The sequence below is a fragment of the Dryobates pubescens genome, chromosome 16 (assembly GCF_014839835.1).
Source record: "Dryobates pubescens isolate bDryPub1 chromosome 16, bDryPub1.pri, whole genome shotgun sequence".
NCBI classification, from domain to species: domain Eukaryota; kingdom Metazoa; phylum Chordata; class Aves; order Piciformes; family Picidae; genus Dryobates; species Dryobates pubescens.
Genome location: NC_071627.1, coordinates 18,490,095 through 18,502,772, shown reverse-complemented (window position 1 = coordinate 18,502,772; position 12,678 = coordinate 18,490,095). Strand labels below are relative to the sequence as shown.

The 12,678-nt window shown below is 48.6% G+C and overlaps 1 protein-coding gene across 1 annotated transcript; it reads left to right on the top strand.

Annotated features, from left to right (window-relative positions):
• The first annotated feature begins 5,414 nt into the window (after positions 1–5,414).
• On the top strand, positions 5,415–10,625 carry LOC128897977 (pancreatic secretory trypsin inhibitor-like). Its single transcript, XM_054168658.1, has 4 exons — positions 5,415–5,469; positions 7,138–7,178; positions 7,790–7,902; positions 10,544–10,625. Exons 1-4 carry the CDS (start codon positions 5,415–5,417, stop codon positions 10,623–10,625), a joined length of 291 nt encoding a protein of 96 aa, XP_054024633.1.
• Positions 10,626–12,678: the final 2,053 nt, after the last annotated feature.

The window sequence follows — 12,678 nt, the reverse complement described above, 5'->3', positions numbered from 1 at the left end:
TCAGCCACAGCACTTAATCACTCTGCCCTGGATCTCTCTGGCAGCTGCAAGGGCAATGGGACAAGGAGGTGGGAGGCAGATAGGGTTTAATAAAGAAGCAATTTCATTAAGGAATTCTTTGCTTTTGGCATTTTCTGTAGGAGTGGGAGAAAGGATGCTTTTTCTCCAATAACACCAGGGAAAGCAAGAAGAGCAGAGCTCCACATTTGTGAAATGAGGCTAATGCCAAACTCACCCAGCATGGTGGTGATGAGTGAGTTTTGGCCTGATTTTGAGTTCCTTGGACTTCAGTCAGGGCTGCAGTTACTCACTGCATTGGAAAAAAACCTGGCTAGCAGGATTTTCAAAGCAGCCTGAATTTGTAATTCCTATCCAGATGCTGAATCATAAGGGACAGCAGAGAGCTACTGCTCTCCGGAACTAGTTGATCATTAGGGTCCCTTACAACCCAAATCATTATCTGGTTCTGTGTTTCAGCTCCTGGACAACCAACCCCACAAGTGATCAATGGAGAAAGTCTTGCCAGGAACTAGCACTTCCTGCACTGTTTCTGCCTCAGGATCACTCCCCAGTGGATGGTGGCAGCAGCTGTCTCATCGACAAAGCCACCTCTGTGACTGGAGTTGGCCACAGCACAGAGGTGTTCTCACCAGCCATGTGCTATCACCCAGAAAGCTATAGCAGTTGAGGGAAAGGTTTCCATGGCCTGAGTCCATGAGGTGTGGTGTCACTGCAGTGATAGGAGAGCACAGGGAAAAGGGCCAGGAGCTGACTGGGAACCAGGCAGCTGTGCAATTGCACCCCAGCCGACTTCAGCCAGTAATCGTTACAAGCACATTGCCTGTCCCCAGCATATTCATCCTCCTCAGGAAACATTTGATTGGCATTCAGGCACAGCTTCTTCTGAACAGCCCAACAAGCTGTGATTTGTGATGCCTTTGTCTTCAGACACTGTGGCAGCAATACCCATTCTCAGGCAAACCCACTGATGCCTGCAGATTTCCAAAGGTCTCCATCACCTGCACGCTGCCCTTGCTGAAAGATAACAAACAGAAGCTTTAACAACAGTAGAAACGATCAGGCATTACTATGTTCAGCCCCCTCCCCAGGAACTAGAGGCCCCAGAGGCAATGTTTCCAAGACAGAAGACAAAACAAATTGATACACTGTCCTGGGCTCCAAAGACTCCCCTATAGCTGGGGAAAATAAGTGATGTTTTCATAACAGGAAACTATCCTACTCACAGGATCCCTTCTCCTAACCTGCCAGACTTTGTTCAATATCTTCCCTGCACTCAGAGCAACAAAAGAGCTTTCTCAGCATTAATGGGAGAGAAGCCAAGACAGAAATCACTACGGAACAAATTATAGTTGAGGGTTTTTTCTGCAGGAAAAATCAGCATTTGAGCAGTATCCCCTGGATACCAGAGCAGCTGATGACTGCACATCAGCCAGCTCTCACCTTGCTGATGCAAAATGGCTTGGCCTGTCTCCCATGCCTGAATGGATGCCAGCTGCACCATCCCTCTTTCTCCAGGTGACTTGCAGATCTCCTTATGGGTTCCTGCATGTGCAGATGGCCTTCTCCCCTCCATGGGCACACCTCTGCATGGAGCTTGTTCTTCTGTATTTTCTACACTGGCTGCTTTCAACACCATCTTGGATACCATAAGCAAGCTCCAGATCTGGCAAACCCAACAGGTAACAGAGTTTTAGGGATTTTTAGCCTTTAAATCCAACACAAGCAGCACTTTGGGCCTGAGAGAGCTTTGAGCATCCTGAGAATTGACTGTTATGACACTCCTGGGCTTCACATTGGCATCAGCCTTCCTCCAAACTTCAATCATCCCACCCATCACAGGGAAGCAGCAAACCCCTTATCTGCTTTGTTGCTCTCCTGAGCACTGAAGATCCTCCCACTGATCCCTAAGAGATGCCTTCCCTTCATGTATCCCAAGGACAGTCCCCACAACCTCCACCAAGAGACCGAGACTGGCACTAGCACAGGGCTGTGGTGTGGATCTTTGCCATGCAGCCACTCCCTGGTGGCAGGGGTTGGGACAGTGCTGGGATGGGGCCAAGGAGTCACTCCTCACCTGCACTCTCCAGCAGAGGACTCTTCCCTCACAGTCTCAGCACCACCAGCTAATGCGTGCTTGTACCAAGAGTTGCAACATCTCCCTATTATCACCCCAGTTCTCGAGTGCTGGGACTGCAAGAGGAGCTCTGCTTTTGCTTTAGCCCCATTCTCTTTCTTGGGTTCAGAATAAGGCTGGAAAATGTGAACCACCCCAGATGATCCTGTTGTTGGTAAATGTCATTATTTTGAAGAGGCTGAATAACCATTTGTGGTTTCTAAGCTGTGATTCATGACCATTTGTGTCTGGTTTGTGATCTTGGAATGCTTTTGCTGGTGACTTGGTTGCAATTTCTCCAGGGCACTGGTGATTTTTCTCTGTCAAGTCTTCATAAAAAGCAAAATCCAGTCCTGGTAAAACAAGTGCTCCTCCAGTCTGTGGTGGATGGGCCACTACATTACAAGTAGGTAGGTTCCCATAGTTTTAATTCCCCTGCAATGTAATTTTTTATTCCTTTGCAGCTCTTTACTACTGAAAAAAGGAGAAGGAGAATTACCTCTTGCTGCTGACCCACTTAGATGCAGACCTTCCATTTCAGCCTGCCCCTTTCCTGCACTCCTTATGTGGCACCCATTTCCCCTCAGAATGCCTTCCAAAAGCCAGAAGAAGACAGCACCAGCAATTTTAGAGGCTTGTTGTTGCTGTTCCACATTGTGAGTTGTGGCCATTGCCCAAGAAGGAGAACAAGGGGAAGCCACCCCATAGCAGCACCTGCTCTGGGGGCCTGCTTGTCCTCTCCATTTCTCCTTGACGGGTGCTGTGCTCGGCAAGTCACACAGCGCGGCTGGCAGAGCCGCCTGACTCATTTTTCTCTACTCCTCCAGCTGATGTGTTTGGAGGAACACGCTGCTCTGACAAGGTGACACATCCTGAGAAAACCCACACTGCTGAAGACATCCCCCCACTCCTTCTACCAGGAGCACCCAGTGCAGTAGCGGTTTGCGGCTCTTTTTCATCCCTCCCCAGTCAAATAAGCCTCAAGCATTTCTGTTGATTTTCCTGAAGGATATGGAATAGATGTCAGTCAGGAAGAGAGGAGCCCTGATATCCCACATTTTTGAAGGCATCTCATAAACACACAGATGTCAACAGAGGCACTTGGAAAGAAAGGGTAATTGCTAATGGAGAAGCTGCATTAAAAACCTCGTGTGGCTGCTGCTCAGCTGCAGCAGACTTCACAGTCCATGTTGGGTCCTTCTTTTGGCAGAGGCAACTGCCCTTGAATCAGTTGGTTTGGCTCAAGCTGTTGTGGAAAGATTAAGTTCAGCCATTGTATTGCATAAACTGGAGGTTCTTCATCCTGCTTCAGTACTAAAGTGCTCAATCCCATACAGCTCTGGGAGGGGTTTTGAACGTGAAATTAAATTGCTGCAAACCTGTCAGGAGCCTAAGCAATAAGAAAAGTGTCCAGAAGGCCAGGGGAGGTCAGCAGCCTGTCTCTGCTTTGATGCCTCTGACTTGTGGAGGAAGGAAAGGAGAAAACTCTGGCATTACACACACTTGAAATTTCCCAGGAACCAGCACAGCTCCCATCCTCAGAGCAGCTCTCGTAAACACTGAGGATTTACCCATCAAACTCAAGTCTGGAAATGTGCCTGGATGTTTCCAAGGAATCCAAGGAAAGATGTTTCTGTTTCTGGACAATCCAAACGATCACATTTCCTGGCTACAGCAAGAATCCCTAAACTGAAAAATGTGCAAATGTGTTTTACCAGGAGTGGGCACATCCCAAACAAGGGTAATCAGAGAAACTCACTTCAGCACTGCTCTATTTACATGTGTTACAGACTGAAGAGGAAAAACCTTTTCCCCAGCTGCCCCAGGATATAACCATCAATGCTATTGCGAAGTCCCTTCCCAGCTCTGGGAGGTGACATCCAAAGCACCGATTGGTATCTCTTGTCTTTACTTACACTGCAGGAGTGCTGGATCAAGGTGAACCTCTTTACACTATAAAACATGGCCATCTCTCCCTCCCTTACTCCTCAGAGGGCAACAACACTGCATAAATCTTTATCCCAGGCATGCTAAAGGACTTTGTTTGCTCACAGAAGTCTGCTAACACCCATCTCAGCTCTTCACAGATGCTGAGCAGGTCATACTCAAAGACCCAAAGCCAGCTTTAACCCCTGAGTTAGTAAAATAACACATGCCATTAATAGCCCCAGGGAGAGCATAGGGTAGCCCAGACAAGAGCAGAGAAAATCTCCATCACCACTGAAGCAAACTCAGAAGGGATATTTATGGCAGGGAAAAGGATCCTCCAGAGCCACATTTGGACTGGGGTCTCTCTTGGACAGTGGCGCAGCTGCTGATAGAGCTGAGATTTCTGTCTCACAAACAGCTCCTTGAATTGCTCTTGGCATTGACTTTGTCCTGTTCAGCTAATTAAAAATCTGTCTTTGAGTCATAAGCCCCCATTAGTAATAATTTGCTTTGCACTTCTCCAGTGATTTATGGCTGAGATATCAAAGTGCTTTAGAAACATTAATTAATCCTTCTAATACCCAGGGGACTGATCCACTCTCCGCAATGCACCATTGGTGGAGTAAATGCTGGAAATCCCCAGGGTTTACTCCAATCTGCAGGCAGGGAGAAGGGAAGGGAGCAGCATCTGACCCAATGAGCTGGTTTCAGCTGCCTGCCTGCAGTCACAGAGATGTGCAAGCAAAATAACAGCACTGAAGGTGCAGCCACAAGCAAGCTCAAGGCACTGCCAAGCTCTCTGCTTCCCAGCAGCAGTTCTTGCTGCTGTCCCTATCTGCCTGAGAGGAACAACACCCCAGCTCTGCTCTGTGGATCACACCAGGGAAGCGGGGTGTGGACAAAAGCCATCTTCACACAGAGCCCTGCAAGTGATGGTTAATCAGCCTCACTGCTCATGCTAACACACATCTTTGTCTTGCTGTCCTGCCCCTTTCTCCAGTCTGCTTCTTGCTCAAAGTCACTTTTTCCCAGCTTGCAGTGCTGGGAAGGCTGTCTCCCACACCCAAGATGCATCTCCAGTCCTTGCCAGTGATAAGGATCATTACCTTCATTGGCTTTGGAGACGCTTTCATCCTTGCACACACCAATGAGCTGTTTGCCACCTGGTGTTGTCCACAAGCTTTGAATGTTGTCATCTCAAGCCTGTGGGGTGGAGCTGGCCATGCAGGGTGGTGCCACAGATGGTGAAAGGTATAAGGTCCCAACGTAGTCTGACAGAAGTGCAATCTCTGAAAGCCTGAGAAGCGTCCCATTTCTCCTTTGCTTTCCACTGTAAAGCATCACTTGGACCATGAAAGCAACTGGTGTTTTTCTGCTCCTCTCCCTGGCACTCTGCTGCTACCAAGGTGAGTGCAACCTTTTGCTTAGGAGCCATTTCCACTCCTTGCTAAAGCTCCCAGGTTTGTTAGCGAGAAGGTGAGCCTGGGAACAGGCCAGATGGGGCTGGGACCTTGCTGTGTCCCTGGCGGGGGGAAATACCAGAGAATGCTGCAATAGTCAACATGCATTGCAGCAGTGCTCTGCAAGCAAGCCTTAAACAAAAGCTTCAAAAAGGTGCCTGGCACCTGCTCCCAAAACCCAAGCATAACTCTCTCCTTTCAGGGCTAGGATTCAGCTTGGAGATGGTGATTTCTAGGACAATGCCATTCTTTTAGAGTGAATAACACAAGAGGAACTGGCCTCAAGCTGTGCCAGGGAAGATTTAGGTTGGATACTAGGGAAAAAATTCTTCACCAAAAGAATGGTCAAGCCCCAGAACAGGCTGTCCATGGATTTGCTCAGGTCACCACCATGTACATGCTGTGCTTGGTGACATGGCTTAGTGGTGGACTTGGCAGTGCTGGGTTAACAGTTGGTATTGATGATTTTAAAGGTCTTTTCCAACATAAATGATTCTATGATTCTATTTTGGTTTTAAAAATGCAAATCCAAGAAGACAGGGAATGCATCTACACAAGGGAAAATGCAGCTTTCCCTACCAAAATCAATGTTTAAGCCAACTGTGTTTTCAAAATCCCATATGGTGCAGAAGGATGAGAACATGGGCTGTTGGTGCTCTTCAGGTCCTGCTCACCAGGGATTTCTGCATTAGTGGGTTCAATCAGAACAGTAGTCCTCTAATGTCCTTTTTACTATGCAGCAGTTGCCACTGCAGAGCTGCCTGAGTACAAAACCTGGACTCATTTCAGATTAACTGAGCATGTAATGCTACAGCTCCTGGGTCTGGACCAGTGTTAGTCCAAAGTAAAATCCTTGAAACATGAAACAGTCTGCCTATCAGGTCCTCAGCACCATTACTAGTTCACTCTACAGACCCACTGCTATTGGACCACACTGGGTGTTAATACAGATGCAGTCTAATTCTTCCATGTGGATGAGTTCTGAATTTATAAGCAAAACCAAGGTCTTGCTTCTCAGTCCTGCCTTTTGACAAACAAATTCAGGCTGTTTTTCAGAATACACTCACTGTTCCACCTATGTGATCCCAGCTGTCAGCTCAGGGTCAGCTTCTCCATGGAGATGCCCACCAAATTACAGCTTGCTCCCACCAGTGAGATCTCAGGTCCAACCATTTCTCCTTCTTACAGAGACCTTCAGTGACTTGTCTTTTGCCCTGCTTCCTTTTGGTATAAACACAATGGCATCAGAAAAAAAAAATCACTCTGGATTTTGTCCAGCATCAGCAGGCATTTGTTACCCATAAATGTGTGATAAGAGATAGCAAAAGCTACCTTTGCTCCCTAGCAGCTGGTAGGAAAAGTCACTAGAAGTGCATCTAGCCTTGACAGGACCTTGCACCATCACAGTGTTTCTGCCAGAGGAAAGAGGCAGATGCAGTAAGGAGGCACCCAGCTGCAAAATGAGGGAGATCCAAGGAAGGAAATTGTTTGCCAAGACAAAGGTGCTTAAGTGGGGATGTAAAGTCCTCAGCCTAAAGTATCCTCCCCGAAACCAGCCTGAGTGACAAGTGCTAAGGCGTCTTCTCTCTCTCTCTCTCTCCACTCTTTCTGTAGGAAACGCTGAGACGGATGGAGGTGGTGCCAAAGGAACAGAGGTGAAGGCTCCTGGTTTTGTGTAGCACAAGGGTGTGCCCAGCTTTAGTGAGACAGAATGAAACCATACACTGGGTGGCCAGTGTTGCTAAATACAGTGACGTACAGTGAGCTGTTGGGTTGGCAGTCCAAAGGTGCCAGTGCCTGGGAACCTCCTTCACCTGCTGTGCCACTGCAAAATCCCAGAGATGGTCTTGGTTTCCTGTTGCATTTCCCTACACTCAGTGGAGAAAAGCTGTTAAAAAAGTTGAATATTGTTGTTACCCACCAAGGAGTTCAGAGCTCCCCTTGCTCTCTGTCTTGCAAGTGAGAGGGCAGGCATAGTTGTGGCATAGAAATAAAAACTGTGATGAATGTGATGAGGCACTGCCCATGGATCATTACTTACTCAGTACTGTTATGCTTAAGGGTGTGCAACAGGGCCAGGCAGAGTTTAGCTGGCCAAGGGAGTACATGGTAATAGGTGATCCCAGAGAGCTCATAGCAGAGCTCTGATCAAGCTGGGGTGGGTTATCAAGACATACAAAATAGAGACCTCCCTGAGAAGGACAAGTTCCTTTAGCAAGTTGAAAGCACGTTCAATATTTTCAGCATTACCCTTTCGTGTCTACAGGCAGCTTGTGGCAATTACAACCTAAGAAGAGGTTGTACGAAGATCTTTGACCCCATCTGCGGCACAGACAACCTCCTGTACGGCAACGAATGTCTGCTGTGCCTTCAGAACCAGTGAGTATCTGGACCTTCTGCAAGTCTAAATACAACACAGACAAGGGCTACTACATATGTCTGGGATTTCCTAGAAAGCAGAGCTGTCTGCATGCAGCTGGGTGGAGCGTGGGCAGTGAGCCCGGCACATCTGGCACGAATTTGGCCTCCCGCGCAGATGCTGCAGCGGCTGCTCGGAGCTCGTGGCCTCCGCCTGTGTGATGGGTCTGTGGTGAGAGGCTCGAGCACACAAGCTGCCCACCAGCAGGGACCACGAGGCCAAAGTCTCCCTGCAGCTGCCAAGCTGCACCAATTGCTCAGACTGTGCTGGCAGGTGGCCAGGAACTCAGACAAATGGCAAAGGCCTGCCCAGATATAGCATGCGGGCAGGAAAAAAAACCCCACAACATTTTTCCAGGTGACCTCAGCTGTGCAGTAGCTGAGGAAAAACTGTTTTTTCACCCCAGCAATTTATAACTGAGCTCTGGTTTCTGCCCTCTCTGCATATGAAAGGATACAATTTGCTCTGGGTGTTGTTAAGAATGAGCCTTACATTTAATCTGTGCTGGTGCCAGATTGCACTGTCTTAGCAGAAGGCCAGGTCCAAACGCTAGCGATGTCCCTGGCAAGACTTGATTCATTTCATCTGGCTTAGCCCTAGGTAATTTTGAGTATATTTATACATTGGAAGCACTCTGTGTCAGACAAGCGAAGGAATTACTTCCAACTCAATGCTATTAGGCAGTTCAAAAATCTCTCTTGGGAAGATTGAGTCTCATCTGTAGCCAGATGCCCCTGTCTGTGGGGTCCAGGAAGCTTCACCCTTCGCTTACCTTCTGGAGGCAGGGATTTTTCAGTGATCAGTGTCACATGCCCATCTGCCATCAGCAGAGACATCTCTAACAGAAGCTCAAATTCCAGCTTTTCTATCCCTGAATGAATAGGCCTGCAGAGCCTAGCTCTGCTTTTAGGAGCATTACATCCCAGCTAACTTTGTAGTAATAAGGAACAGAGTCCGAATCACCTGGAGAAGGAGCCTGGATTAGAGTTGTTGGTCTGGTCATCCCTTCTTTCCTTCATTAACCCAGGCTGCTGCCCCATATTTTGCTTGTGGACTGCTCAGATGCTGGGTTTACACTTTGAGGCTGAAGACGATGCAGTCAGGCAGAGACATGCTGAGTGGGATCTCCTGAACGAGGGCACCACAGTTAATGACCCGGCTCGGCATGGCAGGGAGGTAATGACCATGCTGGAAGCCAGCAGCCCAGCACCAGCTGTCGGCTGTATTGTGCAACAGATGGGGGTGGGAGGTTCCACAGACACAACATCATTAGGGCTTTGGCTATGAACCAAGAGCGGGGTAAGGAGAGCGAGGAAGGCTTCAAAGCTACATGGGAGAAAACGCGCTGAGGATGCTACATCCCCCCATGAAGAACATGGTTTCAGAAGGGACAGAAGACCTCTGTGGTCACAAAAGGGAAAGTTTAGGGTACAATAAACAAAAAGATTGAGCTGGTGGATCACCCAGAGCTGGCCTGGAGTCAGAGGAAGGAAAGGATGCACAAGAAGCTGGTGCTGGCACCCACCTTGAGTTGACAGGCACTGCATCCCTGGGCTTCTTCAAACTCCTGTTTGTGCAAGCTTCCAGCAGATGCAATTGGAAATATGCTGCTCCATGAGTCTTGCAACTTCCTTTTCATGTTTCCAAGTGAAGAAGTTTTGAGGTTAGGAACAACAGTCATTTGGTTTCCTGGTCAGGACAGTGTGGGTCAGGCACGGGGAACTCTGAAGCTGCTTGGTGCCAAATGTCTCAAGGGAGAGATAAATGGAGTGTCCTCATGTATAAAGCTTTGGTCCATAGGGAAAAATCAGGTAGCGGAGAGGCAGGATGAAGTGTCATTTGTAGTTTTGTGTGTGCAACCACTCCAGCAAGGGCTGGAGGCCTGAAAGGTGTCTGGGAATAACTACTGTGAGAGCATCTGGCGGGTCCCTGCAGCAGCAGGGTCTCACTTGTCGCCTTTGGTCACTTCAATGTGACCAGCATGAAAAAATGCTTTTTCCAAAAGGCAAAACAGCTTGAAAATGATTTACCAGGTTTTGTCTATGCACCTGAGAAATGGCTTTGTCTTTCCAAAGAGAAGAACATCACTATTCAGAGTGAAAATGGAACAACTCAGAGTAATTAGGTCCACTACTGGGCAGAAAATAATAACAATAATTTTGTGTGAGTGCCTTTTTAGTATTTCCCTTGCTTTTGCTGCAAAAGCAATCAGGAGTGAGGGCTGAGAGCAGGCCCAAGTCCAAGCAAAACACAATGGCAGGCATTTTTCTGTAAAAAAAATACAAAACGAAGTCATAACCTTAATTGTCTGCAGCCAGACAGGTATTTGAGGTGTCTTAATGCTGTCCTACAGCACAGATGTGAATTATTCTGCTAGGAGGTGTCAGGAAGCACCAGCTCTCGAGCTTATTGGAATTAATTAACACATGTCCATGGTAACCCTGAACTCCCTGTCAAAAATACGTGGTCTTACTTTCTGTGAATAACACTTAAACCATGATTTAAGCAGCATTTTCTTCTATTTGTTTGTCCTCTGAGCCAGGCACTTCTGTGTAGCAGGGAGCTGAAGTCGGCCTCTAACGTTGTTAACATCTCTTCCAGGCAAAGAAACACTAATGTGCGCATTAAGAACAGGGGAATGTGCCAAAAGCCCTCTCCACGCTCCGACTCCTCTCTGAACTAGAAGGTGCAACAGTTCCAGAGATGAGAGCACAAAGCCATCCCTTGCCTATGCAAACTACCAATAAAATGAAAGCATCTCCATGTGTTGCATTGGGATTTCTAAGGCACAGCAGACACCTTTCCCTGACATTTAAAACACTTTCCTGAAAAATATGGTTTGCTTTGGTAATGTCCATAAAGAGCTGTGAGCTGTGTTACTGATGGAGCCCTAGGGACAGGCTACAACCATAAAATGGATTGAGTTGGGAACGACCTTTAAAGGTCATCTAGTCCAAATGCCCTTGCAGCATGGACATCTTCAGCTAGATCAGGTTGCTCAAAGCCCTGTCCAACCAGACCTGGAATTGTTCCAGGAATTGGGCATCCAGCATCTCTCTGGGCAAACTGGGCCAGTGGTTCACCACTCACAGCATTAAAAAAGCCCATCTCCCCTCTTTGAGTTTAAAACCATTGCCCCAGGCCTTGCAAAACAAGATTATCCTCATCCTTCTTACAAGCCCCCTTTAAGGGCTGAGAGGTCACAGTAAGGTCTCCTCTGAGCCTTCTCTTCTCCAGGCTGAACAAACCCAACTCTCTCGGCCTTTCTTCATACAAGAGGTGTTGCAGCCCCCTAATCATTTGAGCCCCCTGCTCAAACAGGTCCATGTCTTTCTTGTGCTGAGGACTCCAGAGCTGGATGCAGTCTAGACTTGCTCCTGAGGACTCTGGAGCAGGACTCCAGGTAGAGTGTCAGCAGAGCAGAGGACATACTGAAGGAGTGAGTCAGGCTCTGGCATAACAAGGAGGCTTTTTTTTTTTCCCCCTTCAATAAATAAATAAATAAAATAATTTTGTTTTGCTTTCCTAAACCTATTGCATCCAAGCAATAGGAGATCTTTGTATTCCTATGACTTGCAATTACATCTGTCAAGTAGAGGGCATTAAAACCCTTACCCAGAGCCTTTGCCAGGAGAAAGAGTTCAATAAATCATCTCCACCCTGACCCGTCTCCAGCTTTGTCCATCACCCGAACCTTATGCACCAAAAGTCACGAGGCTTGTCCTGCAGATCACAGCTCCCCGGTGCCTCGAAAAACCCAAAGGCTCCATTTTTCCAGACAAACCCCCAAAAAATGTTTTGTTTGTTTGTTTTCCTCTAGCGGCCTTGCTGAGCGTCGCTGCCGGCACCCCCTAGGACTGCGGGCAGGCGGGAGGGGCGTTGAGGGAGGCAGGATGCGGGTCCCTGGATGGAGGAAGGGAGGAGGTTCAGGCACTGGAGGCCGCTGTTGCTCCGCCGGAGCCGGCGCCGGTGGCGGAGCCGTACTCGCGGCTGGAGCCGGCAGCTGGCCGGGTGCTGAGGGGGCAGAAGGACAGCGGCACCGGGAGCCCCGCGGGCGAGCCCGACCTGCGGGGGCTGCATGTCCCAGCCCCGCAGTGAGGCTGAGAGCCGCTGAGCTGGAGTAGCCCAGGCGCTCAGCCTCGCCACGTCCCTGTCCTTCACGCCCCGAGGACACACGGACCCCACGAGTGTCCCCAGAGGGTCTGTCCACAGGTCCTATGATGGGGGGATGTGGTCGCCTGGTGCTGGCACAGGCACAGCCCTGCCAGCTGTTCCCCAGGGAGATGGGCACTCCACTGCTTCTGCCAAAGCAACCCAAAACAAGCTGGGACAAAGTGGTCAGGGCGGGGGGGGTTGAACCCTGTTGGGGTGCTCCATAAATTATGGCATTTGGGTAAATGGCCCTGTGCTTTGGGCAAACCAAACGCTCCTAGCAAATCTTGAGCTTCACTTTGAACATCATGTTCCTTGAAGAATTGACTGAAGCACAAAAAACCTGCATGATCAAGCTGAGAGAAAGCTCTAGCTCTCTCCCTTGAAATTTCAGATGCAACCAGATGCATCTGGGAGGAGGGAGGCAGCACAGGCTCCTTTTCCCAGACCTGCCAACGAGTCTGTCTGCGGTCAGGGAGAGAGGAGAAGTGACTCAATTTGCCCACATGCAAAATTAATGCACTAAAGGTGGTAGCCCCAAATAAGCTCAGAACCATAAATTGCCTTGACATCTTTGCAGAAAG

Excerpts from the sequence above, each read along its gene's own strand:
- LOC128897977 (XM_054168658.1), top strand. The coding sequence starts at position 5,415 with ATGAAAGCAACTGGTGTTTTTCTGCTCCTCTCCCTGGCACTCTGCTGC. Across the intron at positions 5,470-7,137 it reads GGCACTCTGCTGCTACCAAG|GAAACGCTGAGACGGATGGA; the intron begins GTGAGTGCAACC and ends CTCTTTCTGTAG. Across the intron at positions 7,179-7,789 it reads GTGGTGCCAAAGGAACAGAG|GCAGCTTGTGGCAATTACAA; the intron begins GTGAAGGCTCCT and ends TCGTGTCTACAG.